This window comes from Chelonoidis abingdonii, chromosome 4 (assembly GCF_003597395.2).
Source record: "Chelonoidis abingdonii isolate Lonesome George chromosome 4, CheloAbing_2.0, whole genome shotgun sequence".
NCBI lineage: Eukaryota > Metazoa > Chordata > Testudines > Testudinidae > Chelonoidis > Chelonoidis abingdonii.
In genome coordinates, this window is record NC_133772.1 from 113,200,886 (window position 1) to 113,222,372 (window position 21,487).

Consider the following 21,487-nt stretch of genomic DNA (forward strand, 5'->3'; position numbering starts at 1 on the left):
ATTGGGACACTGGGAGTCAGGACTCTTGGGGTCTGTGCTCAGCTGGGTCACTTGACTAGCTATGTGGCCTTGAGGGCAAGTCATTTCCCCTCTTGGTGCTTCAAATTTCCTGTCTGTATATTCAGGATTATAGATCTGGGCTCACCTTCATTGGTCCAGAGCCCTGGGGTGAACAGTAATTTGTTGAGAATAGACCAGTAGATCAGAGGAACTTGTGAGGTGCCTCTATCTTGCTGCTTATGGGGAGGGGGCATTTAAAGGGGTAGTGGTGTGGTGCTCTGATATTAGGGTGATTGACTCTGATACCTCATGTCTAAGGGTTTGTCTACACTACTGCATAAGTTGATGTGATTTACATTGCGCAGGGGTGTGAAAAAGCACCCCCCCGAGTGACGTAACCTACATAGACTTAAAGTGGTGTCTGCACCGAGGTATGTTGGTGGGAAAGCATCTCCTGCCAACATAGCTTCCGCCTCTCGTTGAGGTGAAGTAATTACATAGACAGGAAAGCACTCTCCTGTCGACATAACACACCTTCACCAGATGCACTACGTTTGCGCAGTTGCATCAGTGCGGCTGCACTGATGTAGCGTGGTAGTGAAGACATGCCCTATGTTAGCACTGCACCCACTTGCTTCACCTTCCACCCCCACCTCTGGAATGGGAGACCTGTTTGGGCCTCCCCAGGATGGTGATATGGGCCTGATTACTGCACATGGTGATAGACCTGCCAAAGGGGATCATTTCTTATGGCTCCAGCTGCTATTAGAATTTGTATTTAAAGAAATAACTGTGACCTTGTGGAGATACCCTAGTTGATCTGGGTCCTGAGAAGGACTGTGGCCTTGCCTCCATGCAGGGGGTAACCAACTCTGTTGTAAAGGCACAGAGGCCCCGACAGGAGAGCCATGTTACTGGCTTTTTGAGGCGGAAAAGTCCAGGCCATTCGATCTTGTTCCTTTTCCAGCCTTCATTCCTTTACCTCCTTTTCTTATCTTTATCTGTTCCCAAGGCTTCATTCCTTCTCAGCTGCTCCCACTTGCCCGCCCATTCACTATGTATGCAGTCCCTTCTGCACAATCATACACACTTATTCTCATGCTCTCCTATACACTTGCATAGGCATAAGCCTCTTATCTGAATGGTTCTGCCAGGAACGTGCTCTCTCCAATATCGATTAAATGGGGAACAACTAATTCTGCCAAGAAGGAGATGCTGGTTTATAACGTGAGTGCTATGTCTACTGCCCCCTTTCTTTGTCTCCTACTCCCTTGCCTTCTCCCTCAGGATGGCATCCTTCAAGGTGCCATTCAGCTTGACTCTGCCTCTCAACTTGCTGCCCCTGACAGCCACAAAGTCTAGTCCAAGCCCTGGGACAGAGGAAAGGAATTGCACAGCTGTTGTGTGTAATTGGATTGAAGTGGGCCTCAGGCTACAGTAACCATGTTTAGCTCCTGGCTGGCCGTACTGCTGGGGCCTGTAAGGAGCCTCTTAGCTGCTAGGCATGCCACTGATGAATCCAACAAGAATGGCTGTTCCCTAGCCTGGGCTGTAGCTTTGCCTGTCTATGAAAAATGGGCACCATGTGTGCCAGAGGCCAAGAGCTCAGCTCATCATCTGTACAGAGCTGGCCTATCCAGCAGAAAGCTAGGCCTGAGACGAATATTTTACACTTCACCACATCTCCTTCCAGGTGAGAGGCAGGGGCTGAGGGAGAGGGGTTCTCCTCCATCACCATGCCATCCCTCTGCCTTGCTTAGTGTGTTGGGTCTGGGATGAGTGCGCTTACCAGGCATCTTTTCTTTTGGGGAAGCCCCAAAGTCCTGTGTGGACTGTCTTGCTGTTTAGGTCTGAAGAGTTCTCAAATCACAAGGGGTGTGTGGGGGAGTGGGGGACAGTCTAGTTCAGAAGGTAGGGAAACTTGTTGCTGCTTCTCCCTGAAAGGAAAGGGCTGCAGAGGGAACTGGGGTGGGAGGATGAGGCAGGGAGTTGGTCCCCTGAGAAGGGTGTGTAACGTGTTTGGGAAAGGAAAGGTAGGGAAATGGACCGCTCGCTCACTGGAGCACACTTTTCCTGCAGGAGCTGCAACTCTTTTATTAGGGTCCCTGGTTTACGTGAGCTCTACATAGAGCTCAGTAACAGATACTGAAACATCCTGGAGCAGGGGGGCTTCCGAAAACATAACACCCCTGCCTCATGCACACATTACCATTGCCCCCTTGTTGGTTGAATGGGCCATAGAAAGTGAAGGCCTGTCTTGCTCCTGGGGAGCGGGGGGGTTGATGGGCCTGGCAGGCCTGATGTTGGGACACTTGCCTTTCTGCTGCCTATGTAGTATTTCTCTTTATATATATATATATGTAGTGCTTCTGACGGACTGGGGGGCTGTCAGTCTGGCACTGGCATTAAAAGGTAAAAATTGAGGCCCCTGGCCTTAATGCAGCAATTCCCCCAGATCCCTGTTAATGGTTTCTTTGTTCCAGCCAATATAAAGGAATCAACTTCCCCCTCCCCTCACCCGGCCCCGCAGCACTGGCCCAGTAAAACAGGACAAGCTATAATTAGCTAGAACAAAAGGACTCCATCTTCTTTTGCTGCATCAATCAGTTGTCACTTTACTCTGGGTTTTGTACCCTTCCTCCCCTCTTTATGTTTAGTGGCTTTAATTCCCCCTGTCTTGAGTGTTAAGAACCCAAGCGTAATGAAAAAGAAAAACTGTAGTGCCGAGGTTTCCCGTATAACCCCCTTGCAAAGTGCCCCTAATAAGTCTTCAAACACGAGGGCCATTGTTTAATTACATTGCTCTTTCATATAATTGCACTGTGAAGCTACTTTAAAAAATGTCCTTATGGCTTCATAAGAATCCAGTGTCGGCCCTTGGCACTTTGTGCAATTAGCACCACTTAATTTCTCGACTTTGATATGGAAAGCGGAACAATGCACTCATTTAAAAAAAACCACTTTCATTCATAAAAATGTTACTTTGAGATCTAGGGAGATAAAAATAACTTTTTAAACTGTAACTGACTCTGTAACTGGTTTTAACCCCCATCTCCTGCCCAAACAGGAACCAATAGTAAAGATGGGCACAGATCATGGCTAAGATAACAGCAGCTAAGTTTAAACCCATCTGTCCTAGACCATAGTGACGTCACAATATCAAATGCTGCTCCAAGCAGGTGGGTTAGTGTCAACTTCAGGCTCTCTATATGAGGTGACTCTCAAAAGGTTTGAACTCACTGAGTGCTTCAAAAGCTTAACTCACTGCTCTAGATCATCAGTACAGAAAGCTGTCGTGAGCTTTCCTAAGAAACATTTAGGAATAAGCTTCCTCTATGGGCAGGTTATTCCATAACTCTCCATTACCTGATTTCTTGCACCCTTCTCTGTACCATGTGCTACAAGCCATTGCAGAAGGCAAGATACTGGATTCCTGGTCTCAACTGGTATGGAAATTCTTGGACCCAAGCTTGAGGAAGTTACAGTTTTTTGTAGCTCATTCTCCATTCAAAAGTAATCCTGAGCAAGTCTCTGAAATACATTTTCCATTTTATGCCAGTCTCAGTTTGGATCTCATATAAGTTCAGTCAGCTGAGGAGATATTAACAAGCGCTAACCTAGTGCTGAGACATTGTCAATGCTCAGCAAATATTTCATCATAATAATGACTAGATCTGTAAAAGCTTGGCCACTGTGGTTCGTATGGGTTTGTGCAAACCTTTTCCCAGTTTTATCTTGCCTGGCTTTGCAGCCTTCAGGGTTTGAACTGAATTTCTGGTTGAACAAACCAGAGACTGAAAGTGAAACTTGGCTGAAATAGTGCAAGTTTGACCTCAATTTGGGTGGAAGCCAGTAAAACCTCAGAATTTCATTTAGGGCTTTCCAGGCATGGAACTCCCATTGACATCAATGGTAGTTGTGTGCATGGAGGGCTTGCAGGAGCATGGCCTGATGGTTTCATTTGCCTCCATAACTCAGTCTTTGTCTCCTGAAGGATTCTCTGGCTTTTGAGTTTGGTGCCTACATACCACAAGGATGGTTGCTTTCTAAATAGATACATAGCTAGAGCTGTGGTAAAACCTGGCCTGACTTTCAGGCTTGCAGGTTTCTCACAGCTCTTATATGAACTTTCTGGCGGTATGCCTGTCCATTTTAGACCACAGTTTAGCTCTGTCCCACATGACCCTGAGGGGACCTTGCACTTTGCGTCTTATAAATTGATGTAACAAATGCAGCCTCTTGAAACTGAGGTTACCAAAAATGTTAAATCTGAAAGGACCTCAACATCATTTCAAGTTTCCACCTCTGTTGTTTTTAGTGTCACTAATTTGTAGTCTCTACTGCACATGTAAAAAGGTTGGTGTCACAAATTAGAGCTCTGCAGGTTGAAGGTTCTGGGGGTTGTTGGTAGGTTGGAGACAGATTGAGATCTCTCGCTCACTTTGTACACTCCCAACTCTAATGACATGGGATTCAGTTTTTCAGATGAGTGAAGCAGTTATTGATTATTAATATTTGATCTCATGTTTGGGTTGGGAAAGTTTTGGCCTTCTATTTGTAACATAAGGGTCTATGCAAGGATTTCAGATGGGCAAATCACTTGGGATAAAATAACCTTTCCCATACAGCTTCAAACCAAACCTTTTCCCTTCTGGTTCAAAAATAGTAGCAACTCTTTATTGCCTGTTACTTTTCATATTGCTCACTGAGCTTCCTGTGCCCAGCTGGAACTGGAACCTCAGGACAAAAATATTATGGGAGAGGCTGATCTTGTATTTTGGATGTGAGCAGAATCAGGAAGGGCTGGAAATCTTCCTAGGGAATCTTTCTCATGATAATTCCAAATAGGGCAATACCTCCACCAAAAGTTTGGAAGGAACTCCCCAACAGACTTTCTCCCTCACCCCCAGATGGCCAACAATTTGTGCGCTGCATGTTGGGTGCATCGATCAGCAAACCAAATGACTCCCAGCTGCTGCCTTCCTCTCCCTTCTCTGACATGAATTGAGGGGTTGAAGCCCAGGTCCTGTCTCAACTCTGGGTCCTGTGGTAGATAGCCATTAGCTGAGTGCCATGCCACCTGTTGTTCACTGATTCACCATTGCTTCAAGGCCTCTTCAAATCATAATGCCTAAGGATCTTGATCTACTCCTGGGTTGAACAATTTTTTGGGCGTTTATCTGAGCTGACAAGAGATTTGGCCTTCCAAAGTAATGGGCCATAGATGTATCCACAAACCCACCACTACCTCCTTAACTGCATAAAATTATATAATTCAATTGTCTTTTAATTTAAAAATCAGAAATATGTTCCATCAAAACAAATCTGCTATGTATATTTATAGTAAAAAAAAAATTAAACAATTGTTTGCTAAACCTATATTGTGTTTCTGATTATTTTTCTAAATCCACAGTAATCTCCCAAGAACATTCAGATATTTGCATTCTTTAAACTTTACAGTTATTAATCCCCTTATCTGGCTTGGAGTTCTCTTTAGGTAAACATTTTCTCGGGATGATCTGGATTTTAGATTTCTGCACCATGGCAAGCGAAAAAATATAAAATATGATTAAAATTATAAATAAATACAATCTTAACATGCTGCTTGTTGAAAAATCTTTCATTCTAATAGATTCATCCAACATCTTGGGCCCTCTGAAATAGTGAACCATTAGCAGCGTTATTTGTCTTCCATAATGAAGGGAGCTAAAAAGGTGTATGCGCGCATGCATGCATCAAGTCTGAAATATCCTCAGTGTAGGGTAGGGTAAGAGATGGGGAGGAGTCAAGGTAAGAGATGAATTGGTCAAGAAAGCAAGTGGGGAGGGGGTCAGTGATGGTTTGAGATAAGCTTGTTGGAGCTGGAATTGGGTTGCAGTTTTAGATGTGTTAGTGCAGGGTGGTGTGTGGTACATAATTGGCTAACTGTAAATGTAAATGGCCACCTAGACTTCTAACTAGGTATGTGCATACACTAGTTACCAGATTTGCAGGTGCAGTTTGCATTTGTATAGAAAAGTTATGCATGCAGTTGTGCACCACACACGTTTGAAAATTGGGCCCAAAGTGGATTTTAATTGGGTTTGGCAGTAGTGTTGGATGAACACCAGAATAGAGCTCTTGGAAGAGGGCCCAAGTGCTGCTCACAAGAGGAGAGAAGGCTAAATGAATGTGATCATCTCACCCCCATCTCCCCAGATATGTCTGGCAACTGAAACTCCAGCACTGAAGTGTGGCTGTACCTTTTGCTGGTTTATCCCTGAGAAAGTGTAGAGAATAACTTCAAGGCAGTCTCCACATTGCCTACTTGGAGACAAATCTCCAGTAGTTAAGGAAAAGGAATAGGAAAGGACTGGTACTGAAAATAGGCTGAGAGATTCCTTTTTCTAGCCCCTGTGAGATCTGTTTCTTAAGCTGGTCTGCTGGGCTTTAATTAATTGTTTGACAGGTGATTATTAACTCTTCAAAATTATGTGCTGAAGCTACCACATACATGAATGAGTCCAACTGTGTGTGCACACGCAGTTAGTACAAATGGCTAATCAACAGCCAGCATGGTAGTATATTGGGCTTGCTTCTGCTGACCACCACAACAGTGACTCTTAATGTCCAGTTGTAGAGGCTGTCTTTGGTTTTGATCTTCAAGCTTTGTGAGTGACCCCTTGTAGATTTACAGGTGAGCTTCACCACAGGCCAAGGTTCTTCCAGTCCAATTAACCACAGTTGTATGTGGTACCTTCTGAATCACTAGTCCCATGGACAGTTCTGCAACTGGCATCGGACTTTCTTTAGCTGTGACACAAGCTTTCCTGCCTGACATGGGAAGCTATGGAATGGACGAGTGTGCACAGTGTGATGCTCATACTTAGTTCATCTCAAGTATGTGATCTCCAATACCAGGAGGTATTGGACTGCATAGGTGATTGATCTGTATCTATCGCTCAACATGTATGTGTATGTATATTTGTCTTTCTGCTTTTCTCGTGTTCTTTCTTTCTCACTTCCTCTCTCTCTTTCTCAAAGGCCTCTCACACCTGATGATGAGTGAACAAGGTAAGTCCTTTGTCTTTCTCTTCCTTGCCAGTCAGTGGTTACTGATGATGATGATCTATACTTCTTTCTGGACTGGGCTTGGCTTGCAGAAGGCAACCTGGTCCATGGCAGAGGATGGATTTGTCAATCAACCACTTGCATTTTACCCCCTTTGTGTTCCCATCACCCATGGCTGTTTGCCAACCTGGGCGGCAATACCAGTGCCCTGGGCAGAGATTCTTGGGGGACTGTAGTAAGCCATGGTGCTTGTAATGGGATAGAAACAAATGAAAATAAATTTAAAGGGAGAAGAGGAGAAATATACCTCCCTTCCATGCACCATCACAACCTATTCTCTTCTTCTTCCTTACTTTTGATGCTTGCTGTAATAACTCTCAGCCCTGCTTGGTAAATGCAGCCCTTAGTGTTTGCTTTTTTTTTTCTTCTTCTCCAGAGCAAAATTCTTGCAAAAACATGCTAATAGCCATCATGGCATGATTCTAGCTCATTATGCACCCTGGAGAAAATTACATATTATGGTCTGTACATTCTACATCTGCAGCTTAAAATATTCAAATATGCAAGGAACAAAATGCACTGGAAAATGAATTGGGCCAACCCCAGTGAGGGCTACTAATAAGATTTAGGCCTAAATCAGAGTCGATATTTAAATAGCTCAGCCTGGAGTTTGTTACACATTTTGTTACATGTCTATTGGTGTGGCAAAATTGGTTCACTGGTCCCATCCTGGGCACTGGGCTGCGATATGGGGATTAGAGAGAGAGAGAGAGATAGGGTGCGGGAGGTGGTTCTGTAGAGCTTTGGACTGTGTCAGTGTTTTAGTGTCAACCTCTCATTGGCATGTAGGAAACTCAATAAGGATGGAGCAGCACTGAGATGGATTCCTGTCTCACTTAGACAGTAATGAAATAATTAATGACTTAGGCAAATGAACCTACAGCATTCCAATATCCAGACTTCAGCAGAAAAATCCAGCAGGTGCTTGGATGCATAAAAGAGGGAGTAAGTTTCTAAGTGAACGTTTGTTTGATCTCTGAATACAAGCTTGGTAAATCTACCTCTGGAATAATGTGTACAATTTTGGTTGCCCAAATTAGAAAAGGCTATCCAGCCATCAGAGAGTTTAAAAGAGGTAACAAATTGGAACCTAATGTCTGAAAAGGCTCATGATTAATCAGATTTACCTGGAGAAAGTGGACTTTGTGAGGAGACCTAACCGTTTCCATGTCTTAAAGGGTATGTACATGATTTAGGACATGATCTGTTCTTCTACAGTACAAATGATTATATCAAGCGATGCACCTGGTCTTTAGATTGCAATTTGAATCCTGGTTGGTGTAAGGAGTCACATGACCCAATCCGGCCTGCATCACGGCCCACAACTCTGTCCACAGCTACTTGCTTGGTGAATAGTCTAAAAGCTATTGAGCTCTGGCATCACAGGCCATCATCCTTTATCCATCTCACATCAAGAGAAGTGGCTTCTCTTTTCTTGCCAACCAATTCTCTATCATTTCACTCTAATAAGTATCAACTGTATATATGTGCATAATATATACATGATCATGTGTAAATGTATGTGTGTATATAAACATATATTATATGCTGTCTCAATGTAATATACAAACACTGTGTGCCCGGAGAAGCTCTGCAGTGCTTCTCATCTCACTCTGCTATTGGTATGTGGAAAATATTTAGCAAATATATTTCCACAAGATGTTTATCCTACCTAATGTGGTGTTGCCCCTGTTTTGCATTTGATGTGGAGTGATGTGTCTTATTGAAGTGCTATTGCATGGGTGGTTTGCATTTCTCTATAGAAAATCAAACCAAAGCCAAAGAGCTTAAACAGACAGTGGCTAGTCACACTGTCCATTGTTTAAGCATCACTTTGTTTAGTTGTGGTGTGTTTTCCCTTTTCAAATATTTTATTGCGTGGCACTGTTTTTGTGCTGTGTGTGTTTTATGTTCCTGTTATTGTTTTTGTGAGTGTGCTCAGTGACCTTATATTTTATCCTTCCTCCTGCTCTTTTCACTTGCCTCCTCCGTGATGGACACACCTCCGTACCTCTGCTTAACTGGATGCACAACTTCCTATCTATAGGTAGAAGTAAAGGTAGAGATTGCTTTCTTTTAATTTTAAATCTTGATCTGCTATTGAAATGTTCATGTGTCATGGGGGAAATTTTATTTCTATGGATATGGTTCACATTAGAACTTTAACTAAAAAAGAACTCTCATCAGCCTTTTCCTGTTGCTTTATCTAGAATTATGAAGGTGATATTTATTAAATTAATGCCTCATCTTTCTGTCAAAAGCTCTAGGTGTCTCATCATTTATACTGCAATGTGGGCTATACAGAGTGGCAAATGCTTTGTAGTTTAAGAAGCCAGGGCAAAATTTATGAAAATGTGTTTCACACAAGACAAAGCCAGAAGGGCAGGGGCCAGTTAGCTGGCACTGATGTCCCTGCCTTGTTGGGATGATACCATTGCTGGGCATTTTGCCATTGACTAGAGTTGGAGCAGGATCAAGCCATAGACATTAAAGGGTGGCAAATCAAGTTCTCTTTAACTCGGGTGGAATTTTGTGCTTTCTTGCCTGTTTTCCTTTAGTTCCCTGAGTCTTTTAGGTGAAAAAATCCTGTTTTCCCCCCCAAAGGGTACTGAGATGTAAGGAACAGTGGGGGGAGATGGGGAAGAATCAGAACTGCTAAATGGAGGATCTCTTTTGCAGCTCATTAAAGCAAAGTGAACGAGGTGACTGATGTGTGACTCCAACTTGCCTTTCTGCAGTTCATACTTATTGGTAGCATGCAACAGGGCAGTCATCCATCCCTAATCAAAACTGTCAAAAAAGCTAAGTGTCGCAAACTTGCTGTGGATCTCCAAATGGATTAAGTGTTTGGAAGAGGAGAGAGAAGGGAGAGGAAAATTAATTGATAAGTTGTGAACACTTACTTAAATAAAATCAACCCCTTTGTCCTAGTTCCCTACCAGGGCTTTGACAGAGTGATTAACAGACTTCATTGTCCTGAGGCCTAGTGCCTAACAAATACATTGCTGGAAAATCTGCCCAGCTGAGCTGGCGTGGTCTGGACACAGTGGAGTCTCATACTTGTTCCTGAGCCTATAAGGAACTGGGGGCTGAAATGTCCAATGGAAATGGTATCACTGTGAATTTGGGAGAATGGAGGTGCTGAGGGATTTGCTCACAACGAGCCTTCCTTTGAGGGCACAAATCATCTGTGCCTGGTTACCAGTTAACCTTCCTGTGATTCCTGAATTCCACATATCCACTTGGTTCAGCAAACAGTTTCTCTCTGTAGTGACACTAGGTATTGCAGCCTGTCTTTTTTCTGATGTATTTGTATTTATTGGGTTCTTAATGATTTGTCAAATTATTTATGTTAATTTGTTGGTTGGGCTGAAAAATTTCCACCGGCTGTTTATAATTTTTGTTCTGGCTAGAAAAAAATAAATTATTTAAAAAAATGTATTGGCTTCATTAGTTGCAGCTCCTAAGTATGCTTTCTTCTGTAATCCATTCAAGGTTCCTGAGGTGTTCTAGTTAGGAAGAAGTGGATTCTACACCCACCTGTATGCATTATTAAAAGTGTAAGCTCCTTAGGCCAAGTGTACGCTACAGAATGCTACTGTGGCTGAACACAATTGCCAACAATCAAGTTAGCTGACACAGTGCTGAACGTGATTTAGCGGTCAGTGTGGACTAAGTCTCTTGTTCAGCCAACCGTGATTACCTGCTCATCCCATCCTTTGGGTGGAGGGTGGTAATGTTCTCTAGTGTAAACAGGCCTTTTAGGGCTAAACTCTGAAGTTTTTACTCAGGCAAAACTCTCACGGAAGTCTGGGATTGTGGACCATGGGAGTATGTGGTCCACAGTGAATTCAGGTGTTATGGTGAAATAGAATGAAAATGGTAAATTGTTTAAATTCCTAGCAAATTTGCAAACTGCAGTTCTGGTTATAATGATCAACTGCTTAAAATGCCATAATTCTGTGTGAGAAATAACTTTGAGAGTGTTCAGCTGTGTATATGTAACCACATATTTCTACAACCTGCAGAAAAAGCAATCTAGAATGCACCCCTGGATGATCTTGGAAGGTCCATGCCACATGCACAGGAAAAGGTTGCATAGAATCATAGAAAGGTAGGGCTAGAAGGGACCTCGGCAGGTCATCTAATCCACTCCTCTGAACTCAGGAAGGATTAAGTATTATTTGAAGAGAAAAATGAGGAGGGATTTGATAGCTGCTTTCAACTACCTGAAAGGAGTTTCCAAAGAGGATGGATCTAGACTGTTCTCAGTGGTACCAGATGACAGAACAAGGAGTAATGGTCTCAAGTTGCAGTGGGGGAGGTTTAGATTGGATATTAGGAAAAACTTTTTCACTAGAAGGGTGGTGAAGCACTGGAATGGGTTACCTAGGGAGGTGGTGGAATTTCCTTCCTTAGAGGTTTTTAAGATCAGGCTTGACAAAACCCTGGCTGAGATGATTTAGTTGGGGATTGGTCCTGCTTTGATCAGGGGGTTGGATTAGATGACCTCCTGAGGTCCCTTCCAACCCTGATATTCTATGATTATATGACCATCCCTGACAGGTATTTAACTAACCAGTTCTTAAAACCTTCAATGATGGAGATTCCACAACCTCCCTAGGTAATTTGTTCCAGTCCTTAACCACCCTTACAGTTAGGAAGTTTTTCCTAAAGTCTAACCTCAATCTCCCTTGCTGCAATTTAAGACCATTACTTTTTGTCCTGTCTCAGTGGATAAGGAAAACAACGCACCACCTTCTTCTTTAAAACAAGCTTTTATGTACTTGAAAACTATCATGTCCCCACTCAGTCTTCTTTTCTGCAAAGTAAGCAAACCCATTTTCCTTGTAGGTCATGTTTTCTGGACAAGTCTCCAGATCTTTCCTGAAGCATGGCACCCAGAACAGTGGACAGTAGTTCAGTTGAGGCCTTACGGTTATCTGAATTTGCAAATCATATTTAAAAAGTGTATTCAATTCATGACTCTGTTTGTCAGTCATTGGGGGCAACCACCAGTGACTCCCACATCTTGCATTAATGGGTCCTCCTGCAGTAAAATGTTTCTTTTTCATCTCTTGCTTTCAAAGGCTGCAGGACTTTTCCCCCAGTGCATTCGTGGAAAGTTGAAGATCACATCTGGGTATTTTTAGGAGTTAGTGGTATTAGCAGACAAAAAAAGGAGATGAGACAAAGTGGGTGAGGTGATATCTTTTATTGGACCAACTTCTGTTGATCCACACTTTTGAGCTTACATATAGCTCTTTTTTTCAGGTTCTGAAGTAGAGCTCTGTGTAAGCTCAAAACCTTGTCTCTCACTGATGGGAGTTGGTCAAATAAAAGATATTACCTTGTTTCTCTAATATCCTGGGACCCCCATGGCTACAACAATATCACATACAAAAAAGGAGGAGGACAGGAAGGCGTCCATGTACTTTCTTCTCCTTAGGTCCTACAGGCTGAGTAGATGTGTAATGCTTGTGATTACATCAGACCCTTGAAATCGAAGAGAAAACTGGTGCTCATAAAGGTAAAGTAAATGTATGATCATCAAATTCAAGGAAGGATGGGTACGATTTTTATTTATTTTGGCTTGGATTGTGGTGCCAGTCTTTTCGTATGGAGGAGGGACATGTGAATTACAGAATAATTATGTTGTGTTTATTTCCCTATCCCTTTCTACACATATACATGATATAAAAATAAATCATAAATATTCAACTGTAATTTGAGCTGGAGTTGATGTCTAGTCACATTCTTCTATATCAATTGTTTTCTTGAAAGGCTTTGTTTAAGCACACGATAATTGGCCTTACCACTATCCTTCACTATAAATCCCTTTATACTTGCAGAGGTTTTCCTTTTATTGTCACTGTTGGTTTGGCTTAAGATTCTATTGAGATTGGTCTCCAAAGGAAATGGGCCAAATTCATCCCTGGTGTGATGCCGTTGGTTTTCATGGAGTTGCATCAGGAATGAATTTGACCTAGTGGATGGAATCTTGGCCCCATTGAAGTCAGTGGCAACATTCTCACTGATTTCGGTTGGATCAAGAGTTCACCCAATGAATTGAAATGATACAAAAATATAGGGAGATTAAGTACAAACCTGATAAAGTAACTGGTTTCTAGGCTATCCTGTAACAGAAGAATGCTCAAAGTGTATCCATAGTGCCACATACAACCCCAATCCTAAATGTCCTAAAATACTGTCTGTGTTCCTTGCCTTTTCCCCCATCCATAAATGTGGGGTCAGGGTGAAAAACTGATCAGCTGCAGGTTTTTATTGCTGTTCAGTTCAAACATGGAGTAATTTCTCCCCATCAAGGAGGAGGAAGAAAGAATAAGCACATAGCCTGTATGTGGCTTATTTTAGTTTAGTATAATTTTGTTTTATTTTCAAATGTGTACTACTAGGGCTTGAAGGCACCTGGTAAATTGCCTGTGTAGCCTCAGCATGTCAAAAGTCTGGTCATCTTCCTAGCCCAGGCTAGTCTTAATCCAGGTAAATCTGTCAGACTTTCCAATATTGTGTTTACTCTTTTTGGGTGGGATAGGGTTGTTTTTCGAACACCATGTCATAGTGTTGAATGGGAAGTGATGGCAAAGAAGAAAATTTGACCTTTTTTTGTGTCCTCTGACGTAAATAATTACTGTAGTTTAACCAGTGATTTGCAAAATCATCTCCCGTTCTTTGCCAATAACACCCCTAGGATTTAAGAATCCTGTGAGTAAATTCGGCTGAGTAGCCAAGGGTTTATGCAAATGTTTAAGTGAAATGCCAGTAACTAATTGTGAAGAGAAACTCATTTATGCTCTATAAATATCTAATATAAGACAGGGGAAAAAAGACACCATTACATTTACATTGGCAGCCTTGTCTGTGCTGCTTAAACTGTTGATTTGTCCTGTCAAACGTCTGACGTGTTTGTGCTTTAAAAGTGAATGTGGATTTTCTGGCTTCCCCTCCGCCTTACCTCTTCACCTGCTGATTTTTTGAACATCTGTGTGATTTTTTTTCTCACTTTTGAAAGAAAGTAAAAATAAATTGCTTGGTTTATTGGGAGGATTTTGATTTTTGTTTATTTACTTCCTTTTAGTGGTGCTGTTTAAAAAAGTGAAGCACTTTGTTTTACGGTTTGTAAATGTCCAAGCCATCAAAAGAATAGGCTGGAACTGGGTCATTTTAAACTTGGAGTTACCTGTCAGTGAGTCATCTTTAAATAATTAAAACCAGTGCTACAGATTTCTTATTTTACCCAATCACAGACTATTTTTAATTTGTATCTAAAATCCTTTATATATATTTAGAAATGGTCAACATTTTCCTTTCAGATTTCAAAATCTGAAGGGGAAAAAAAAAACAATTTTTTTTGCAAAACTTTTATTCTGTTTTTGTTTACCAACAGAGGTAGAAGACATTTTCTGAATATCAGAATTCTTTTGAAAATTGTCATCAATTTTTTTGAAATTTGACTAACAATAAAGGACCAAAGTTATGCAAAAATGTTGCAAAATGTTTTCCTACATTTTAACCATATATTTTAAATGCAGACAGATTAGTTATTACAGTGTGAAATCTCCAGACAAAATCATAGTTTTTGCATATGAAAATGTGTGTATATAGTTACATGTGTGTGCATGCAAAATATATTATAATGTGTTAAATGTTTGGCAATTTATATATAATTTTAAATATCTTATTTACTGTCTCATTCTCCTTTTTTGAACTTGTATCTTTTATATGTGAATAATCAGCTGACTCTTGATTGGCTTTAATTTTCATTAAGAAGAATGATTCCTCTGAGAGTTATAAACATCGTGGTTGCATTGTGTGTAAACAGCAGCAAAAATATTGTCCTCTTATGTGGTATTGTAGTCTGCTATTTTTGATGGGGCTCAGGTTTCAATCTGCACAAAGAGAGTATTTAATTGATACCAACTGAAAGCCTCTTTTTTTTTTTTTTTAAGGCATTCAGTGGTGTGTAGATGCGAAGGTAGAGAAACGGGCCATATGTTTTGTAAAAGCCAAGCTAATAGCACTTTTGATGGACATCTGATTTTTAAAGTGCTGTATCTTTCATTAAAATTTACATATAAAGTAAGGGCAAGCGTGGTGACATGAAAGCTAATGCAACTTGCACATCTTGACATAATAACAATCACAAGAAACTGGAGATCCCAGATGGCAGCTTGGCCTTTGCCATCCTTTTAATAAGCTACTAACTGCTAATTATTGCACTCTTTTGGGCAAGTTAATTTACTGCTGACTTTTAAAGAGACACTGTGCCTTTTCCTGGCAGGTATTTAGTCCTTTCAGTTAATGTTTTAAAGTGTTTTTTCCCTGCAGGTTGGAGTCTTTCCAGTGGACAGTAACAAAGATGCAAAGCAGCAGAGAGGGGAAAAAAGATAATAATAATGTTTTTCCTTTGTAAATACAGTATGTATGTTTTATCTTTGCTAGGACACAGTTTTAGAATTGAAAGGGAAGCTGGCAGGTAGGTTAGAGCCTGAATTTAATTTTTGAATTTAAATTCTTTTTTCTTTTTTTTTAATTAGAGTTAGCTTTATGATTTTTTTTAAATAAATAATTAAAATAAAAGCAAACCTTTCCCTTAAATGTGGGAAGCCCTAATAAACCAAACAGACACTGACTAGTGCATGAGAACCTGAGAGTGGAACTGACTCGAAACAGAAAGTGATACTGCTTCAGCATTATTGCTGGAGCTGAATGAAAGGCAAAGTGTAAACGTACAATCAGTAATGATTAAGTGTCCACTGGATTTTTGAAATTTTATTTTCTTTTAATATTCCATGTATGGTCATAGTAATGTAGGGAAGGGGAGCTTATCTCTGTGTTTTTGTTTTTGTTTTAAATCTGATTTTTCTCTGTATCTCTTGAAAGGTGCTATTAATAAAGAGGCCAGTACAGGATGAAGTTTTGAACTGAGAATGTATTTAGGAATAAAGGAACAGCTGCTGTTTAAATGGACTCTAATTCTGACAGTTAATGCAGTTTTGTGAATGCATGATTCTCTGTGATAACATTTGGGAGGAGTGATGGTTGGTAATAGCTTATTTCCTGGGCTTTATGGTAATGCGCAAAGTGATGATAATGTCATCAGAAACTGAAATAGGCCCCTTGTCTTACACAACAGACAGCCCTGCAAAATATGAAACCCAATGAAAAATGCAGGTTTCTTGCTTTTAGGCCCATTGTGGCCTTTCGTGGATGAGAGTGATAACATTACAGCATTGAACAGTTGATAAAATATGTGCTGTGTAAGCTAGATCTGATGCATCCGTAATGAATACTCAAAAACAGCAGCCTTGTTTGCAGTGCTCTGCCTGATGGTAAATATTGTGACTGGAGATTAGCTGATAATATGCTATACAAATGGTTGTAGAATCATTATTGCAAAGATTGTCATCCTTTTGGTAGGTATGTAATACTACCCCTCTCCTCCAGTATTTTCACTCTTAATGACTAAGGGCCAGATTCTGCAAGGTGCTGAGTGCCCTCCACAACCACTGAAGTCAAAAGAAGTTGAAGATACTCAGCATCATGGGTGGGTGCTCTGCACCTTCCAGGATAAAGCACCATAATGTCTATTTCAGTAGGCTTTTCTTTGAGGTGCTGATCTTTGAGATGCCATCTATGCATTGTTTACATGCATGGTGCCATGGTAGTTTTATTAGGAGCCATAGTCTCCTTTGCACTGGTGCGACTCCTGTTGAGTCAGTGGAGTAACACTGATGCAAAACTGGTTTAATGCATTAAGAATAGGGCTCTAGTTGGACAGTGGTCTGGGGAAATATGGATCATTCTCACTAAACTATGCCCTTATTCCTGCTCTTGTTAAAGTCGATAGCAGTATATTTAAAAGAAACAATTGTATGAAAACAATTTCTTGGGGTAAGGCTCCAAACACAAAATAGAACTGGTGCTTTGAGAATTTGTGTGTACAGTTGTTACCATTAAAATGTCAGCAGCATTTTTCAAAAGTTATCACACAGTAGTGTCTGAGATGCCACATTTCTCTCCTTTATGTAGAATAAGAAGAGTCTCTGTAGCATGTGTTGATCAGTGCTTACTTTTTAACACCAACCACCGTCTGTGTTGTTTAAAGACATTTTTCTCTGAAATCCCCCGAAACAGTTTTGACTGGGGAATTGTTTGTTGCTGTGCTTTTATATATTTGAACGTATGATATAAAATCACACAATCCTTTTATCATTAGAAGTTGGTGTTGATAAGAAAAATATAGAATCTAAGTGTGACGATAACTTTGTTTTTAAAGAAACTATTATCTACAACTAGAATTTATTTCATTTTCTAAAATACATGTTATTTTCATTAAATAATAGTTTTCATAATGACCAGGGTCATTCTAAATGAGCTGACCACTGCTTCAGATCAGAAAAAATATTCTGTTATGTACAGATTTAGTTGATGTAAGCCATGAAATATTAAAACTTGTCTATAATAAATGTCACTGAAGAGTCTTTAGAGACAAGGGGGGGGGGCGTCACCCAGAGACAAGTTACTGGACCAACTTTGTTGGAGAGAGAGACAACCTCTCAAGCTTACACAGAGCTTTTCTGCAGGACTGGGAAATGTACTCAGAGTGTCATAGCTAATACAAGGTGGAACAGATTGTTTAGCATAAGTATTTAACACATATATCAAGTGCCATTCAAGGTGAAGTGGTCCATTAACACCTCTCAAGTCATAGGGAGGAAAGGGGGGGAAAAAGCTGGGGTATGGGTTAAGTGTGTTATAGATTGTTGCAATAAACCATAAATCCAATGTCTTTATTCAGTCCATGATTTTAATATCTAGCAAAGTTATGAATTTAAGCTCCCAGACTCCTCTTTTAAAAGTGTTATGCATGTTTCCTTTGAGGTTGAGGATTGAGAGGTCAGATATAGAGTGATCACTTTGTGAAAAGTGTTCACTCACAGTTGATATGATGTTTACCATCTTTCTGTGTGAGTCCATTCTAGAGTGTAGTGATTGTCTTGTTTCACCCACTAAAAGCCAGCTTCCTCTAGGACCGAATTGACTTACTCCAGACACTCCTCAACACTAACCACCTCCCTCAGAATACTGTCCTTGCCACCATGGATGTCACCTCCCTGTAACCAACATCCCTCACAGTGGCAGCATAACTGCCTGCCTCAAATGTTTAGAAGATAAAGGACAACCCTCAGATATACACCCAAAATGCACTGCCCAAACCATCCATTTCATCCTCACTCATAACAATTTTTCATTCAACAGCACTTTGCCCAAACGATGGGAACAGCATGGGTACTAGGATGGCTCCCCAATGTGCCAGCCTCTTCATGAGCCACCTTGAAGAAGAATTTCTGGACAAATGCACCACGACACTAATGATGTACCTGACATACGTTGATGATATTTTCATCCTCTGGGCAGATGACCTAAACTCTCTCATAGATTTCCGCTACAACTTCAACAACCACCACACGTCCATTAAACTCTCACCAGAACACTCCCACGCTACCATCAAGTTCCTGGACACCATGATCAGCTTCAGCAATGAAACCTTATAAACAACTGTATAGAGTAAACCCACAAATCACCACACCTGCCTTTATAGATTCAGTAACCACCCCAAACACCGAAAGAAATCTGTTATCTACAGCCAGGTACTCCAATAGCCTCTTCATCCTGAATGGTCCCTTGAAATATGTGTTAACTACGTATGCTAAACAATCTGTTCCACCCTATATTTAGCTATGGCATTTTCCAGACCTGAAGAAGAGTTCTGTGTAAGCTCAAAAGTTTGTCTCTCTCACCAACAGAAGTTGGTCCAATGAAAGTATTATCTCTCCCACCCTGTCTCTCTAATATCCTGGGACCAACAGGGCTACATCATCACTGCATACAACAGAAGAGCCTTTGTCTTTTTAATGTATGTTTCTGGGCTGGATCCATGAATAATTTTTTATTCTTCCTAAGATGTTGGGAATCAAACTCTGAACAATCATTTTCCAGATTGGTGACTGTAGATAAAATAACTTCATATACCATTCGTCTTGCGTTGTGAGTTAGGATAGGAAACCTGAACAGCACTTTGCTAGATCGTGAAACGCAGATTACAGAACCTTGGCTAGCACTGTGTTAAAGCTATTGTCAGTGTAAATTGTAGAACCCTGGACAGCTCATGGCAGTCCTTAGAGTTTGTATTTCAGAACTTTGGAGAGCTTCTTCTATTTTCTGTGAGTTCTGGTTACATGAGCCTGGACAGCTCCTTGCATGTCCTGCACGTTCAACTAGCCTAACACTTTTATCATGTCCTTTAGGGCCAGATTCGGATAGCCTTACTGCTGGTGGATATTACCTTGCTCCATAATAGTCCCATTGAAGTTAATGGGACTATTGTGGAGTGAGCCACTATCCAACATAAGTAAGGATATCAGAATCTGTCCCTTAAGCATCTGGATTCCAATTTCTTTGTGTTTTTCCAGAATTTGGAACTCCTTGAAAATTTTTGTTATCAAATATATGTTCTATTACTAAATAGCTGTTAACTTACCTTCCTTTCTTCTATAGGTGTAAATTACTTAAAATACATTTATTTAGTTATCATATCTCTGAATATTTTTACACTGAGCAGTTTTGTGCATTGATTATAGACAGTTTGAATAGATCATCGTTGTTACTGTTGCATGACAGACTTTCTATGCCACAGCACTAGAAAGATTCTTTCTGATGCTGGAAAAATATGAATATATGAATCATAAGCATGAATGTCTTTAAAAATGACCTGCCTCCCCCAAAGTACCCTATTACAGGCTTAGCTTTTCAGTTTCTCAGTAAGTTTTGTATTGCCAGATATAGTTACATGTGCCTCATTAGTAACTTGGTCTTGCTGCATTTTAATACTTGTATTGTGGCATCAGTTAACTGTATATTTAATAAAACATAACAAAAAAACCTCTGGACAGTTTATTTCATTCTGTTCTGTGTTGAATATTCATAACCATGAATATATGTTGTTGTGCACATATATTCATTATTGTACTGGCTACGGGCTACATATATGGGATTCCATTTTTATATTGGTGTTTTCCTTTTTTCTTCCTAAATAATGATTTAAACAATTCTGGGGAAAAATGATATCTGATTCTCTTTCTTTCTGTCTTCTGTGATGACTTTTATTTAAACCAGTGTAGCTTTCTTACTAATTTTCTCCTTCAGGTATTTGCTATCCATCTACTGGGTTAAACTTTATGCTGTTCTGTCAGGCAAGTTTGGTAGATGTTGATCAGTGCATGAAATCAGTTCTTAAATGGTTGCAAAATTGCCTTCCTTCAGACTGTTTTGATCACAAGGGCTTTCAAGTGTCAAAGTCATTTGGGGAACTAGATAGATAAAATGCATGAGCACTAAGCTTTTTCCAGGATAGAATAAATAAATGTTTTCTACTGTGTGCTCTGCCTTTGATAGTGATTTGTTAAAAGGGAAAAAAAGAAAGGCAATGATATTAAATATTTACAAGAGTGATTTAGTTGTATAATCTTGTGCCGTGCATCCGTGTTTAATAGTGAAATCAGCTACTGTTGAAGTAAATGCCATTAAACTGGTAATGCTGTGAAGGTCACTGCCTCTACAATGTCAAAGCAGTTTATAGAGAATAATGATTTTTGTCAGCTTTCCAGTGCACCTCCCCTCCCCCACCTTTTTGTCTCCCTTTCCAGAAATAATGGAAAAGAAATACATTTCAGGCTTCACTTTTCTTTCTGTCTCTTTCCCTTGTCTGACTGAATCAGGAGCTGGAATCCCTTTTACAGGTTTCCTTGTTTGGCGTGTTTAGCGGATGGAGACTGATTCTGTTCTTTCCGGAGATGAGTTCATTACAGCTCCATTTGTTGGCATTCCAATTGGTCATTTCTCAGCAGTTTGTTTTAAGAGCTGAGAGGCCGCTATTCAGCCTTTCTCATGAACAGTTAGAGTTTCTCTTTTAAAATGTTCCTCAAGATGTTCCCCTCCTCCCCACAAAAAGAGAGAGAAGAGTGAGAGAATTTCATACAACTCATTGCTTGCTTCAGGAATAGAGCCTGTAGCAATTTACTTTGACACCACATCAAGATACTCTGTGAATGAGTGCCTTAGAAATACCTAGCGCACACACTTACATGTAGATAGTCTAATATTTAAAGCAGAAGCCTCAGAATCAGAAGATATAGGTTGTATTCCTGGCTCTGCTACTGACTTCCTGTGAGATCCTGTGGGTGAGTCTGTGTCTCTGTTTCTCGTTCTGTAAATTGGGAAAAATAATCTTGACCCACTACACGCGGGGAATTGTAGGGATTAGTTAGTTGCTATTTATAAAGTGTCTGAAAGG

At 40.5% G+C, this 21,487-nt stretch overlaps 1 protein-coding gene across 16 annotated transcripts in view; it reads left to right on the top strand.

The window, feature by feature from the left end:
* NRXN3 (neurexin 3) overlaps window positions 1-21,487 on the top strand; it is a 1,449,735-nt gene that overhangs the window by 113,412 nt on the left and 1,314,836 nt on the right. For all 16 annotated transcript variants that reach the window (XR_012655819.1, XR_012655820.1, XM_075065588.1 and 13 more), the window contains exon 4: window positions 7,024-7,053. Coding sequence is in view for 14 of the 16 variants with exons in the window: in XM_075065588.1 (XP_074921689.1) it covers window positions 7,024-7,053 (30 nt within the window). In the remaining 2 variants the exon portion in view is untranslated. The remainder of the gene's footprint in view (window positions 1-7,023; window positions 7,054-21,487) is intronic.